The 16,766-nt window shown below is 34.9% G+C and overlaps 1 protein-coding gene across 2 annotated transcripts; it reads left to right on the top strand.

Moving 5' to 3' along the window:
• The first annotated feature begins 2,381 nt into the window (after positions 1–2,381).
• On the top strand, positions 2,382–16,477 carry LOC120173314 (homeobox-leucine zipper protein ATHB-6-like). Of its 2 annotated transcripts, XM_039180520.1 has the most exons (5): positions 2,382–2,392; positions 14,304–14,315; positions 15,199–15,326; positions 15,425–15,801; positions 15,870–16,477. In XM_039180520.1, the coding sequence occupies exons 3-5, from the start codon at positions 15,263–15,265 to the stop codon at positions 16,386–16,388; spliced, it is 960 nt and encodes a 319-aa protein (XP_039036451.1). In that variant the 5' UTR covers positions 2,382–2,392; positions 14,304–14,315; positions 15,199–15,262; the 3' UTR covers positions 16,389–16,477. The 2 variants fall into 2 exon arrangements, with proteins under 2 accessions (XP_039036451.1, XP_039036450.1); XM_039180519.1 differs by lacking the exons at positions 2,382–2,392; positions 14,304–14,315 and having other exon boundaries at positions 14,771–15,326.
• Positions 16,478–16,766: the final 289 nt, after the last annotated feature.

A 16,766-nucleotide genomic window follows, 5' to 3' on the forward strand; every position in this document is an offset into this window, starting at 1 on the left:
ATATATGAGATAGTTAGATAAATATAAATTGGAGATCGAGATTAATTCTTTATTTTTTTTTTCAAATATCTTTTTATTTTCTATAGTTATTTTTAATCGTCTATTTTCACTCCAACTATTATAAAACTATTTAAAATTAGAAAAAGTTACAATGTGTAATTCAATTTTATCTCTAAAATTAATGTAAATGTAAAATATTTAATTTTATTCTTTTTTGAGTAAAAATATAAATATTTTAAATTTAATTTGAATATGAATGCAATATTTATTTTATTCTTCATGTTAGATTTTTGTGCACAGTGATCCATATATAGTATTTAAAGAAGAGTATAATTCATGTTATTTAAGATTATAAGTTGTAATCTTGATTACAATATAAGATTATAAGTTATAACCTTGATTTGCTTTCTTTTCTATATGCTTTGGTCTCTTTTTTTCTTTCATCAGCAAGCGACAACACTAGTCTTGATGTTGGTAGTTGTCGTTAATATTTTCTTTTTATTTCATATATTTGTTTTTTAAAGAATAACTATGTCCTTATGACACGGATTTCTATGCTATCATAACACGCTTTTCTATGCTTTCATAACACATTTTTTCTCAATTTTTTGGCACGTTTTTTCCTTACTGGGTTGGATTTGATATTGCTACGATTGATCAATATGCCATTCATTTATTATCTCGTTGATCTTCCTTGCTTTGGACCATCGAATTGGATTTGGATACGTAACTTACGATCGCAGATAATTATCTCGTAATGCTTGGCTTTGATTTGTGTTTTGTTGGTGGTGTTTCAGTAGTTTAAATCCCATAATGTGGTTGGTGTACCTTAACAGTCAGATTTGTTTGTATCTACCCATTGTTCGAGTTTTTCTAGATGAGATTTTCATCTTTTCCTTGTATGGTCCTGATATGATATTGAGTAACTAGTTTATTAATGATTTTAGAAGAATTTCTCAATTATGTATCTAATTTACGATTTTTATCGTAAATTTTATTGTAATTTTGAATTTTTCTTATTTATTAATAAAATTAGCTGCTTTTATTTAGAAAAACAAATATTTAATACAATAATTAATATATATATATAAATACCTCAAATGTATAAATAAATTTAAATAATTTTATGCTTGGGGCTAAAATTATAATTTATAAAATTTTCAGACGCTTTTCAAACATCATGGGAATGGGAATGTTGTTATGATGGCAGTGCTAATAGTATTTTAATGTTGGAGTGATTAGACGGCAGTTATGATAGATATTTATGAGCTTTCAAGTTTCAATAGAGGTTCAACAGACCCGACCCGGTAGATATTATTAATATTAGAGAAAATCGTTTGACCAAAAATGTCTTATAATATACTATTTTAATCAACATTTTTTGGATTTACCAAAATGACCAACAAAATCGCAATGCGAAATAAAAATCGCAACGCGATCTCCAGAATCGCAAATCAGTTCCCACAATCGCAACGCAATTATGAAGAATCGCAATGCGATAGTACACATTCGCGTTGCGATTTTCATATTCGCGTTCGAATATGAAAATCGCAACGCGAACATATAAATCGCAACGCGATTCTGACTATCGCAACGAGTATCCGTAAAATCGCAACGCGTATCCGTAAATCGTAACGAGAATACGTAAAAACGCAACGCGTATCCGTAAATCGCAACGAGAATAAGTAAATCGCAACGCGTATCTGTAAATCACAACGAGAATACGTAAATCGCAATGCGTATCCGTAAATCGCAATGCGAATACGTAAATCGCAACGAGATTCTGACTATCGCAATACTGAATTTCAAATTCGCAACTCGATTTCTGAATTCGCAACAGGTTTTAATTTCGCAAAACAAAATGTTTTGGGTATATAACTACGCAGCAGCAGCAACTCATTCCATCTCCATCTATCACTCTCTCCGGCGACAACCGTTCCTATATCCAACGACATCATTTCCTATCCGGCAACAGGTTTTAGTTTCGCAGCTCGTTTGTTTAGTAAATTAATTTACAATAATGAAATCATCTAATGTTGATCATGTTTGGATAGATTTGTGTTTTGGAGGGTCATGGGAGAATGTTCATGGTGTTTTACAATATATGCCTTTACCCATGAATCTTCAACTAAAATTGTCATTAAAAAAGTTAACTTATGAAACTCTAATGTTACGTGTTGCAAATAAATTGAATTTAGAGCCCCTAAGTAGATTTAGGCTATCTTATAAGAGAAATGGTAAAGTTTATTTGTTAACAGACAATGAAGATGTTGAACGATTCATTGCTTACATTAGTGTTTCAAGTGATAATGTTACATTGTATGTTGTTAAACCTAGAAGTAGTGAAGTTGGGTCAGTAGCGGGTAGTAATCAACTAAGTTTTTCAACCCCAGTTTATGGTGCTCAAAATTTAATGGTTCCACCACAATTTCATCACCAAGCAAATATTGTTTCACCACATTTCTAATACCAAACACAATCTCAAAACCCACAACCTTTCCCTAATCCAAATCCCAATCAACTTTCAGCACCAAATTCCGGTTTTCGTATTGACCAGTTAGACGATGATGAGCCAACAGAAAAAATTGTGAGTACTAGTCAGTATTCGAAATTTGATCTTGGTCAATACCCGGACTTTGATCTTGGTCAATACTCGGATTTTGATGATTTTTCAGAAGAAGAAACAGACCCTGCGTGTAATGATTTTGATATTGGTCAATACCCAAATTTTGATGATGAAACAGTTGTTGCCGAGGAAGATGTTGTTGATGATAATTAAGAGGAAGTTACGACTGTAAATGAACATGTTGAACATTCATTCTGTAATTCATATAACACTGAAGAAGAAAAAGAAGAAGAAGAAATCCCCAAAGAAAATGCCACGGGAGTATAACTGGAATATGCCAGAATTACTTCAGATACCGGAAGAAGAGTTGGTAAAGATAGCAGTTGATTGTTACACAAAAATTATTCGTATCAAGAAAGATGATTGTTTTGATACAAAGGAAGACTTGAAGATAGCTTTGTATACGAAATGTGTGGAAGATGGCTATCAACTAAAAGTTAACAAATCAAGCAAAGATCGTTTCGAAACAAGGTGTATGATTTACAAAAACTGTATGTGGCGTATGATTGCAAAGAGGATAAAAGATTGCGAAATGTTTCAAGTTAGGACTTTTATTGATAAACATACATGTTCAAGAACCCAAGTTTTTCCTCACCATAGACAGGCAAACAAAAAGGTGTTGGGTGGTTTTCTGGCTGAGTTAATGTTTTTGAATGGTAGGGTATATCGGGGACATGAAATTATGACTGACATGAATGCTCGGTTCAAGATTAGTATCTCATATTCTCAAGCTTGGAGAGCCAAATGTTATGCCTTGGAATTGTTGAGGGGGTCGCCAGAAGCATCGTTTGCCCAACTGCCGGCTTATTGTCACAATTTAAAGCTGAAAATCCTGGGTCGGTAACTCATATCAAAACAGATAGAGATGGACGCTTTGAGTTGCTGTTTATCGCCATTGGTGCTGCGGTTAGTAAATCAATATAATTTTGTTGACTCATTTTTGTTAGCTACATGCATTTTATATTTAAATGATTATATTTCTTGTGTATATGATTTTGTAGATTCGTTTGTTTATTAATTGCATGCGCCCAGTTATTATAGTTGACGGAGCACATTTAAAAGGTCGATACCTTGGAGTAAACTTATTAGCAGTAGCCATGGATGCTAACAATGGGATACTGCCAATAGCTTACGGGGTTGGCAAATCTAAAACCTCTTATTCATGGACATGGTTTATGGGGCATCTTAGGGATTGCATAGGTCATATTAGCAATCTGACAATCATATCCGATAGGGCAAACTCAATTGACAACGCTGTTAGAAGGTGTTTCCCAGATGCTTTTCATGGACTTTGTGGTGTTCATTTGTATAGAAATCTAAAATCAAGGTATGCTGGTATAAAAAAATCACAAATGAACATATTGGAAGGCTGTAAAAGCTTATCGGGAAGTGGATTTTAATAAGCATATAAACTGTTTAAGACGTATTTTGCCTCAGTGTGCTCAAACACTAGAAGATGTCGGGTTTGAAAGATGGTCAAGAGTACATCAACTTGGAGCAAGATATGGTTTCATGACGTCTAATAGTGCAGAATCAATCAACACTCTAAGTCGTCATTCCCGGAAATTACCTATTACTATGTTAATGGAGTTTTTTCGAGCCTCTATTCAACGGTGGTACTACAAGAAAAGAAACCATGCAGGTATTATTTCTTTAAATTCGTAACTTATCATATATTTTACTAAGTATTATTTATTTAAATTTACAGGAACATTGGAACATCGTGTTACACCATGGACAGAAAAAAAGATAACGAAACGTGTTGTGAAGTCAACGTCATGGAGAGTTGAACCATGTTCAAACACTTTGTTTGAAGTACTAGATAATAACTTAAATGGGCTTGTCGATCTAAATGCAAAGACGTGTAGTTGTATGAAATGGCAAACATCTGGTTATCCGTGTGGCCATGTTATAAAAGTTTCTCTTCATCTAAACCAAGATGATTCAAGCGCATAAGCTATGGATTGCTACACTACAGAAGTATATCGACAGACTTATGGCGAGATTGTCTACCCTATTCCACATCCTTATGAGTGAGACATACCAGATGACTTACAAATAGTTTTTCCACCAGCCATGGACAGAAGGCTACCTGGCCGACCAAAAAGTCACGATCGTATACCGTCTAAGGGTGAAGAGAAGAAGAGATCGACATGTAGTCGGTGCAAGGAAAGTGGTCATACAAGGTTGACATGTGGATCACCAGTGCCATCACAATCATCTTTTCCTCTACCAAAATATGGATCCTCATCAAAATCCCAATCACAACCGGCTTCACCTTTTGGGACTGTTAACTTAGGTGATTTTTAAATGCAAACGTTGTATTATGTGTATATTATGTGTCAACTTTTAACATTTTCAGTTAGACATGTATTAGTAACTTGAGTTTGAACATTGCTATGATAAGTTCAGTTGTTATCACTTATTAGACATTCATTTGACTATCACAATGCGGGATTGACTATCGCAACGCGGAAATGACTATCGCAACGAGAGAATCACAATGCGAAATGAAAATCGCAATGCGAAATGAAAATCGCAACGACTGAATCGCAATGCGAAAATGAAAATCGCAACGCGAGAATTGCAATGCGAAATGAAAATCGCAATGCGAAATGAAAATCGCAATGCGAAATGAAAATCGCAACGCGAAATTAGTTTCGCGTTGCGATTTTCATTTTCGCATTGCGATTCACTCATTGCGATTTTCATTTCGCATTGCGATTTTCATTTCCGCGTTGCGATATTCTGTTTTGCATTCAACATAACGCAGATTGAAATCAACAAATCAACTATTACATTTCAATCAATTAAACAAGCACAAATATTATGTACACATCAATTAAACAAATCAACATTTACAAATCATATTTTACAAATCAATTAAACAATCAAAAAATAATAATGAAATCAACTTTTTCACCCATACATCCATTTCATGCAGCTCACTTCAGGATTAACCTGTAGAAACCAAACATTGAATCAACAACACTTTCTACACATCTAAAACCTACAAACAACAAATTATTGAATTCTAGCTACTTAACCAAACATTTTCAAACCAAAAAGTGTAAATATGTTTAACAACACTTGCATTTGACTTACAAATTGTTTATGGACACTTTCATAACGCGGATGCAGGTAGGCAGCGTCTCGCATATATCGCTCTAGCCATAAAATGCCGAAACCACAAGTCTACTGCACATCTGTCTCTATCGGTGGGAGGTAGAAAATGTGTACTTCCTGTTGTCAAACGCTACAAGCACATGCATACGAGAGAACCACAATCCCCTCTGGCTTCCTTCGTTTATTGTGGTGCGGTCTCGTCTCTGCTAACTGTAATATTAAGCTTCTTTGGCTTCTTGTTTCCAGAACGAGTCCAATAATTTATCGCATCCAAAAATTTAGCCAAATGAGAGCTCCATCCCTTAATAATATCTCTTAAATCAACCAATAATATGTAATTTATCATGCTGTCATATACTATTGCCTTAAGGGATGGGAGCTAAAGCTCGACGAGAAGCCAATGTTTACTTTCCAAAACAGGGATAAACACCTGCAATCATAAGTAATAATTCATTCATTTGCGCACTTATTTATGAATACCTTTAAACTCAATCTAAAATAAATACTAACCTTATCGACCTCCCACCATGTAGGATAAAGTTTAGCTTGTCCATTGCCTAACGCAAATGATTCATCTCGTTGATTCTTCAAGTGAACGGCGTTAAAAGACGTCGGCATAATTGTATATCGTGTATTTCTTTTATTTTTATTAAGTTTCCTAATTATTAGAAGACGTGACACCCACGCATTGATATGCTGTTTTACAAAAAAGACATGAATTAGTGACTTACATAAATTTTAAAAAAAATAATCAAATTGAAATATAAGAAAAATATAAGACTTACCCTTCCATCGAAATAGCCATTGTCTTCGACCCCTAATAATACGCCCCACCAAGACCGATCAAGCAACAAATAAATATCATCGTTGAGCTTGCATATGTCAGTGAAACACCCCTGGCTCCGCTCATGTAGATAAAAATCAACTGCGGTCTTAGCCCAAAGGGTGTTATCCATAATTGTGTTCGGTAGTTGTATCCTCTCCACTTCAGATACCGGAATGGTACTGGCCGGTAACTCATACGAGAGCTAACTCTCATCCATCATGTCCGGCACGTCAGAGGGTTTCTCAAGAATCTTACATATGACGCCATATGAATCGGGCTCTTGAATGGTGGGAGGGACCTCTTTAACGATGACAGTGGCCTCTTGAACGGTGGGAGGGGACTCTCGAGGAATGATAGGGGCCTCTTCAACGATAGGAGTGGACTCTTGAGGGATAACAGGCGAGTCAGGCTTCTTCTTGCGGTGTCTTTGCACTATTGGGGTGTACGGAGACTTAATAGCACGTGCACGCCGTCTGATGCGTGAACTCCGTCGTGCAAGAAAAACCCGACGTAAAGCATCCACCTTATCGGGCCGCTAAATAATTAAATACAAAAATCAGTAAATAAACAGACATGATATTTAAACAGTGAAAACAAAGACAAATACTAACTTTACAGTGTTAAAGAATAAACAGTTTAGCAATATTGGCAGCAACCAAATAAATTTACTAAGCAATCTAAGTGAAATGGTTAATCTAAGTGAAATTACGAGTAAATTTATCATCAAGTTAAATATGAAAAATCTTAAACTTACCTCGTTGCGTAGAGTATGAACCTCATTCTACAACGATTCTACCATCTCACGTAGAGCGGCAACCTCACCACGTAAAGTAGACACCTCTACACGCCATGCACCATCGTTATCGCGTAGAGTACCGATCTCCTCACGCAAGGCATTGACCTCATCACGTAACTCCCTTGACTCATCCCGTGGAGGTGGAGAACAGGGAGATAGAAATCGTGGCATCTTTTTCGGTCGCCTATCATGAGGTGATGGTGGAGAAGAGGCTCGATGATGTGACGGGATAGGTGATGGCTCTCGTTGTAGAGGTATATAGTTGGGTCGATCAGGTGATGGCTCTGGTTGAGGTGATGGCTCTCGAAGTGGAGGAAGTGGAGGCTGCTCATCATTCGTGCCATAAAAAAAACGCTGACTAGCTTGCCACCAATCAGTGGCAAGCTCAGCCTCCGTGGGTGTCAGTCTTTGTAATGGAGTGTTGGCCTCCTAAAAATATAAAAACTTAAACAAAGTTAAACGTCTACTATTAATAACTTGTTTATATATGATAATATTTGTGTTAACTTACATTATTTATTGTCGCATATGGTATTAAGTCTTCCCAATCCAACAGACGTTTCCTCTTCCAAGAAATAGCCCTAGGAATATCATTTGAAGTTTTTAATGCATATGTCTGCATGTTGGGAAAAGCCTCGAATATCCAAATCTACAAACAATATAATAACAAACATTAGTAATTGTTAAATAATTAATTATAATTTTGAAAACATTATATAGAAATTCTTACCTTAAAGGCCCAAACAAAGTCTGACAAAGTGTATTTCGACCCATCGCCACGCAAACTTTTGCGGTCATCAAAGGCAGACGACAACTTAGTCCAGGTAGCTTTCCATATATATGAACCCCACGGAAACATATTTCATGCATTTAGGTCCTCTACCAATAATATTAGCTCATGATGAATAGGTTGTCTGGCCTCTCTGCCTAAAAAGTCGGCATACAAAAGTACTAGAAGGCATACTCGGACAACATCGACGTCATTCATCCGAGTAAAACCATCTTTCTTATTAAACAATTTCTTCAGGTCTTCGACGTGTAAGTTCGGCTTCTCTATTGACTCATCAGGAAAAACCCGGGATAACCATAATGGGCGGGTGATATGATGAGTGTACCGGCCTACATCATCGTGTCTGAATCGTAGACCAGTGATTAAGCAGAACTCCTTCCGCCCAAAACAAGTATACACCGGTGGAAAATGAAACCATATCTCTTCCTCATCACGTTGTATATTGTCGGGTAGATCGCTAGTCATGGTCTGAAGCAACAAATGGGTCAAATTAGCATCTCCACATGGATGTTGTACTCTTAGCCATGGCCCGAAGCAGGTTTCCTCAAACAATTTTCTTTGTGCAGGTGAAAGCTTCGAAGCAATTGTAGTGGCTAGGCTAACTTTATTCCTTAATGTCAATGAAGCCGAAAAAAATTTCTACAAAAACAATAAACATACCAAGTTAGATATACCAAAAACTACACTGTGAAGATATACCAAAAACAATAAACATAAAGAGTAGTAGTTTATTCTTGAAACTAAAATTTGTAACACTGTTTTGTCTTTTGGTTGAAATGAAAATCGTAACGAGAGAATGACTATCGCAACGAGAGAATCGCAACGCGAAATTAAAATCGCAACGAGAGAATCGCAATGCGATTTTGGTTTCGCGTTGCGATTTTTATTTCGCGTTGCGATTTTCATTTCTCTCGTTGCGATAGTCATTTTTGTGTTGCGATTTTCATTTTCATGTTGCGATTTTAAGTTTAGAAACTATTCTTCTTCTGCAAATTGAAACTTTAATAGATTGCATTGCTTCAACCAAAAGACAAAACAAAGACAAATACTAACTTCATAGGGTTAAAGACTAAACAGTTTAGCAGTATTGGTAGCAATCGAATGAATTTAATAAGAAATCTAAGTGAAATGGTTAATCTATTATTGAAATTACCAGTAAACTTATCATCAATTTCAATATGAAAAACCTAAAATAATGCAAAATTTTCAAAATAAAAATAATTAAAAAAACTAACCCTCGGAGGTTGATTTTTCATTTCTGAATGATTGTGAGAGATTTCTGACTGTGCATGGTTGTGAGGGATTTCGCCGGAGATGGGGACGGAAATCTTCGGAGATGGGGACGGATTTCGCTGTAGAGAGTGAGAGATGGAGATGGGACTGAGTTGTGATTTTTTTTAGGTTTTAGGTTATGAGTTGCGATTACGGGATATACTGTGGACGGTTCAGTGTTCCGATAATTAATATTCGTGTTTGGAATTTGAAAATAAAATGCGCGTAGCGATTATAATGGCGCTTTAAAAATTGCGTTGCGATTTACGGATACGCGTTGCGATTTTACGTATTGTCGTTGCGATTTACGGATACGTATTGCGATTTACGTATTCTCGTTGCGATTTACGTATTCTCGTTATGATTTACGGATACGCGTTGCGATTTTACGTATTATCGTTGCGATTTACGGATACGCGTTGCGATTTTACGGATACTCGTTGCGATAGTCAGAATCGCATTGCGATTTTCATATTCGCGTTGCGATTATGGAAAATCGCAATGCGAATTTGTACTATCGCATTGCGATTCTGGGAACTGATTTACGATTCTGGAGATCGCGTTGTGATTTTTATTTCGCATTGCGATTTTTATTTCGCATTACGATTTTGTTGGTCATTTTGGCAAATCCAAAAAAAGTTGGTTAAAATCGTATATTATAAGGCATTTTTAGTCACTGGCTGCTTCAGCTGGGTGAAAACTGAAAAGGCTAAATCAGGGTATTGGCCGGAATACATCTCTAACAAACAAGAACCTTGTTTCACGTCTCAAAATTGATTGAAACAAATGGTTTATTTGACATTAATATCTATTATTTTTATTCACTCTTCAGGTAGATGTTTTTGCACTTTACACACTACTCTTCGACTGCTTTTAATCATGAATCGGATCCAAAAGCAGCTGTATTAATGAAATGAAGAGATTTGTCTGTAAGAGAATGAAATTGAATTTTAAGCAATTTGTTAGAGCGCATCATGCCGATAATATACAAGGTGTTGCCATCTTTTAGAATTGTATCTTTTGATTTTGAAGTATGGCATCCATCTTTGAAGCAATATGTCGTCTCAGGGTACATGTCATTTTCCCGAGTTCCTGTTTCCGATAGGTGCTTATGACAAGCTGACTCATGACAAAGACTGCAAGTTATGGTCACCATATTCTTGGGGGGGGGGGGTCAAAAGAATTAATCATTACATTCACCCAATTTGCTTGTAGTAACATTCTTCAAACGAATGATCGTTGCCCAGATCAAGAATCTAAAGTGGCTTCGAACCTGTGGTAGCTATGTCCAAACATGAATGATGAGTAGAATAAAAAAATCCAACATATTATTGCCTGGGAATTTGACAGCGACGCCAATCAATGTGCCCCATACTCAGTCCTGCTGCCTTTAATTAACTGCCATTTTTTGATTCCATATAACTTGATAATCCCATGCAAATTTTACAGTAACTCACCCTAGGACACAAACAAGCATAATTAGAGGCACTGATAGGTTTCAAGAACCCATCTGCTTAATCAGAGTGTTCACTTTAAAAAACAGTGTACGTTGCGCAAACACCTGCATTAGATCCTTGTACCTAATCTATCTAAGGTTCGGTTCGATAGATCGTCATGGGACCATCATGGCATCATACCAGACAGCTTTTCCACCTAAATTCCCTTTTTTTCCCCTGGATAACAATGCATTTCCTTTTTAATAAAAGAAAAGTTTGAAGGCGAGAAATTGGCAGTTCTCACATGTTCACAACTCAATGAGTCTTTTTGTGTGGGGGCTGTTTTATGTTGTTGTTGTCATCAAAAAAATAATTCGGCTGCCCCATTGTTTGATGACGATACTACAGCTAAATTTCCCACTTGTGCGCTTTCTCTTATCACAGCTTTTTCCGGGGGCACTGTGACTGGGAAATGTTTAAAGGAAAACACAAGGAAAGTAGCCTAAAAGGCGTTAATTGTTAAACATAAGCGCATCAATTCAACCTCCCCCACAAAGCCGGCTAAATGATCCGAGGGTAATTTTGAATGTTAAAAGATTTATCCTCGAAATTTCAGTTCCCATTGTTAGCAGAGGTTGGCAGGATAAAGGAAATGAATTTAGAATGAAAGAATGTTATGATCTAAGCGAAAGGAAAGGTGTAGATTCTGTCATCCTCTCAATCTTCCTCTTTCTTCCAACTACCATTACTTGAAACAATGGATCTGCGTAAGCTTTTTTTTTTAATTGTTGTTTACATTTTTGTTTAAAAGGTTGTCTTTTGATAACATTATTTATGACCGCTCAACTGTTAAGTCTATTTTATGTGAATCCATTAACTCGAAATATTGATATTGTTTATGTCTAGGATATGATATCTATTTGGAATTTGTGATTTTCTCCTTCGTCAATATCATCTATAATATTCAAATTTAAATTCTTTCTTCCTAAAAGCAATAGACATTACTGTTCCACCCAACGCTTGATAAATATGTATATGTAATTCAAATAAGGGTTTATATTTTATGAATTATTAGTGTATAATACATTTTTACACCATCAATAAACAACGCGTAAAATAATGTTTGAGTTGCTTCATTCCAAGTATATTTAAATTTTAGGGTAGGGACTGGTGTTCCATCTATGAGCTTTTTGATCATGACATTTCAACAAACCTATTAAATCAAGATTTACTTTGAACACCCAATTTTCACCCAGAAAATCAGTTTCTTGCTCAAAAAAGGGATACAAAGTATGATTTTGGACGTGCGGTTCTGCCTTCGATGAGCAGATATAATCATTCATTGCAGGTAAAATGACACTGTTTAGGGTTTACTTTAACCTTTATTTCCTTTTTCCCGTCTCAGTTTCTGGCTTTACGAAAATTTGTGCAAAGCTTTTTTACCAGCTATAGCAACTTTTAAGGTATCTCAATAATTACATGCAGGTGGAAGAGTTGAATAATGCTATGGCTCAAGCAACGTTTGCTTCAAAACATCAATTACAATATTGCCTTTCGCTGCAAAGTTGGACTTAAATTACTATTGTTGATGCATTTTATGTTACTGTATATATAATAATTTTATTACGATTAATTACAGTAAATATTGATCATAAATATTAATAACGTCCAGCAATTAAATAATAAAATAACAACCATAAGATTTCATAATAATCACTATATAAATCCTTGAATAGGAAGAAAATGAGAACTTTCCACAAGCAAATGAAACATTGAATGTTTCAAATTAATTTTTAAATTTGTTTAAAATTATGTTCAAATAATTAATTAGCTTATCAGCTCGCAAAGTTTAACTGTTTCATCTTTGAAACTGTGAAAATATTCATTTTTTTCTTAATGTGAAAATATTCATATCTTACCGTGTAGGTTAATTTGGATCGATCCGTGTAGCATGTATAACTTTAATAGGTGAGTCTTCCAGCGGAGATTTTTTGCATATGTAAAAACTCTAACCCGAAATCTTACTTAAGTTATACCAAATTATTTCCCACATGAACCAATCATCTTTTCATTATTTTTGTAAGGAGAATATATTATTTAAAATTAATTTATTAAATATGTTAATCAGGACTTGAGGCACGTTGTAAGTGATCTCAACTTTAATGATTTAATTGTATTTTAAATCTGGGTATATTATAAACTTTATCACTTAACTTTTTTTCTTATTTTTATTATGATTGTTAAATTTAATTTTTTTTCTCCATATCATTATTGTAAGCATTTTGCCCGCCTTGCTCCATAATAGTTTAATTTATACATAACTCCTATTTTTTTTTGACATTATAATTTAATAGATTGGTAAAATTATACTCCACATCCTTCCCTAAAAGTTTATGGTTCATTTATGACCCTCTTAATACCGACTTTTATTTTTGCCCTCATCTAAATTTTTTTATTAGTTTGGATAATTACAAGGTAATATATGTTTATAATTTTTCTTAATCAATGTTAACACACTATGCAAAAACAATTGTTTAAATTTGAGACCTCAAACAAAGACAACAATCATTTTAACCACTCACTAAGTTCACCGTCACCTAAAAATTGAATCATATACTTAACGAATTACTCATAAACATATTAAATATCATATTTTGTAAACCATAATAAATTGACACTTCATATAAATAAGGGTAAATTACATATTTAGCACATAAACTATTAGTTTTGATCTATTTTAGTACCTAAACTTTTAATTTTTTTCAAAATCATACCTAATGTTTGGTTTCTGTTTCGTTTTAGTATCTCGTTGTTAAAAACTTAATGTGTGATTTGCATGTGACACCTTTTTTTATGGGTAAATTGCATCATTTATAGCTTAATTATCTTCTCACTCCTATTTTGGTCACTAAATTTTAATTTTTTTAATTTAATTACTTAACTTTCAATTTACTCCTAATTAATCACTCTAACTTTCAAATTTATTTTTTATTTTTAATTATAAATTCATAAAATAATAAATTTCATGTCACAAAAATTATTAATAAAATAAATTAGATTGATTAAAATAGGAACAATTTGAAAGTTGAGTAGTTAAACTGATATTTTTCTAAACTTTAGTACCAAAATAGGAGTGAGAAGATAGTTGAGTGATAAATGATGTAATTTACCATTACATGTGTAGTGCGTTAAATTTTCAAGGGAAAACTACACTTTTAGTGCCTAAACTATCAGTTTTACTCTGTTTTAATACCTAAGCCTTCAATTTTGTTTCAAAATCATACCTAACATTTTGTTTTTGTTTAATTTTAGTATCTTATTGTTAAAAACTTAACTCATTTAGTACCTAAACTATCAATTTTGGTCCGTTTTAGCACCTAAACTTTTAATTATTTTCAAAACTTAACGTTAAATTTACTAAAATGAAACAGAAACTAAACTTTAGGTATGGTTTTGAAAATTTTAAAAGTTTAGGTACTAAAATGGACCAAAACTAATAGTTTAGGTACTAAATGAATAATTTACCCAATTTTTAATGGTGAATGAAACAAAAACTAAATGTTAGGTATGACTTTAAAAAAATGGAAAGTTTAGATACTAAAACAGATTAAAAATAATAGTTTAGATACTAAGCATGTAATTTACCCTATAAATAACGTTAACGTTGCCCTTTTGCTTTTAGTTTTACCACCAAAAAGGAAGGAACAAAAAACAAACGATCGAAAACCGGCAATAACCGGTACAGTCTACAATTTGCATTTGGAGTGAATTTTGGTTGCATTTGCATTTGCCAACCTTGCAATGCTTACTCAGTGTACCTAACCCCAGTCAGATTCTAACCCTAATCCGACCCATCTTAGTTTTTCTTTCTTTATTTATTTAAAGTTAGAGAAGCTGATTATGGCCAGCTCCCAGTTTGGTTCTCACTTCTGAAACTCCCCCACTTCTTCTCTCTCCCTAACACCATTGCAATTTCATTTTGATTGAATAATGATGTAAAGCAAAAGAAAGAAAGAAAATATAAGTTTTCTCTTGTAGGTCTGGGTTTTTGTGTGGGAAGGTGTGCTGTTCTTACATGTACATGTGTATGCATACTGGTTTTCTTGGAAGCTTGTCTTGTTGGGTATTTTGGGTGTAGTTTTGGTTTTCTTGCTTTGAATTTGCTTGTTTTCTAATGGGGAGGATGAAACAGTTGGATAAGAAATGTGATGGGGATGTTAAGAAAGTGCAGTGGTTTTTGGACAGTTGTAAACAACTACATACTTGTACAACTTGTTTCAGACCCACTTGATACAAAGATTTTCAGCAAAGAACCAAACTAAAGACTTTTAAGACATCAAGAAGAAAGAGATCTGTAGTTTTTCAAAAGATTGTTTTGAGTTCATCAACCATGAAGAGATCACTTGGCAGCTCAGGTTCCTTGGGTGCGTTGATGTCCATCTGTCCAGCCACAGGTTTAGTAAAAACAAACCTCAATTTCAATTCAGTTCACTTATAATTCAACGCCCTGTTTTAGATTCATAATTGGGTATTTGTTTCTCCTTTGTTACAGATGAAGTAAGTCCAAGAAACCTCCAGATTTACAGTAAAGAGTTTCATTCGATGTTAGATGGATTGGACGAAGAAGGGTGCTTGGAAGAAGCAGGTCAACATGGTTCCGAGAAAAAGAGGCGATTAAGAGTCGATCAAGTGAAAGCCTTGGAGAAGAATTTCGAGGTCGAAAACAAGCTCGAACCCGAGAGGAAAGTGAAACTAGCTCAAGAGCTTGGCTTGCAACCCAGACAAGTCGCTGTCTGGTTCCAAAACCGCCGTGCCAGGTGGAAGACCAAACAATTGGAAAGTGATTATGGCTTTCTCAAAACCAACTACGAAACTCTTAAGCTCAATTTCGATGCCCTTCAACAAGACAATGAAGCCCTTCGAAGAGAGGTAATGTGCCAACATATTATACTCCACTCTCTTTAACTGTTATTCTAAACTCGTGAAAGTGATTGCAGATACGAGAGCTAAAAGCAAAACTGAATGGAGAAAGCATAGGGAGCAATCTTTCAGTGAAAGAGGAGGTGATTGTGCCCGAAAATGATGGGAAAAAAATGGAGCAAAGTGAGCAGCCTCCGGTCGCACTGATCCATGAGAGCTTCAACAACAACAATGGAGGCGTTGACGCCATCCTTTTGCCCGAACTTAAAGATGGGTCGTCGGATAGCGACTCGAGCGCTATCTTGAACGAAGACGACACCACCACCGCGAACAACAACAACAACGCTGCTATTTCTTCGTCCGGTGTCCTACAAAGCCAACATCTTTTGATATCGCCGACGAAAACTTCATCATTCAACTTCAACTCATCGTCTGCTTCTTCACCATCCTCCATGAACTGTTTCCAGTTCTCTAAAACGACTTATCTTGTGAAGATGGAAGAGCACAATTTTTTTAGTGCAGATGAAGCTTGCAATTTCTTCTCCGATGAGCAAGCTCCGAGTCTGCAATGGTGTTACCCAGAACAATGGAACTAAAAAGAGAAGCCACAAATTCGACATGTACGTAACAAAATGCAAGGAAATAAAGGAAAAGACAAAGTTGGGTATCTTAAATGAAGCTCGAAGAGATTTGTAAAATGAAAAAAAAATGGTAATTTGCAGCTGAAGAAGAGGCACGAAGATGGTAGCTTAAAGCGAATGGTGACACCAAAACCTGGGGGCGAGCGGGAACGATTAGGTCGTAATTGCAACTTCTTTTTATTTCTCTTTTAGATGTAAACGGGAAACAAAATTCCCCAGTCCATTGGGGAAAATAAACAAAATCATCAATAATCATTTTCCTTGCCTTTTCCTTATGCAAAATAGTAATAAAATAGGTTTGAAATTAAAAAAATTGTTTTTTTATTTTTGGTA

This window comes from Hibiscus syriacus, unplaced genomic scaffold (assembly GCF_006381635.1).
Source record: "Hibiscus syriacus cultivar Baekdansim isolate YM2019G1 unplaced genomic scaffold, ASM638163v2 tig00111947_pilon, whole genome shotgun sequence".
Taxonomy (NCBI): Eukaryota; Viridiplantae; Streptophyta; class Magnoliopsida; order Malvales; family Malvaceae; genus Hibiscus; species Hibiscus syriacus.

Excerpts from the sequence above, each read along its gene's own strand:
- LOC120173314 (XM_039180520.1), top strand. The coding sequence starts at position 15,263 with ATGAAGAGATCACTTGGCAGCTCAGGTTCCTTGGGTGCGTTGATGTCC. Across the intron at positions 15,327-15,424 it reads GTCCATCTGTCCAGCCACAG|ATGAAGTAAGTCCAAGAAAC; the intron begins GTTTAGTAAAAA and ends CCTTTGTTACAG. Across the intron at positions 15,802-15,869 it reads ATGAAGCCCTTCGAAGAGAG|ATACGAGAGCTAAAAGCAAA; the intron begins GTAATGTGCCAA and ends AAGTGATTGCAG.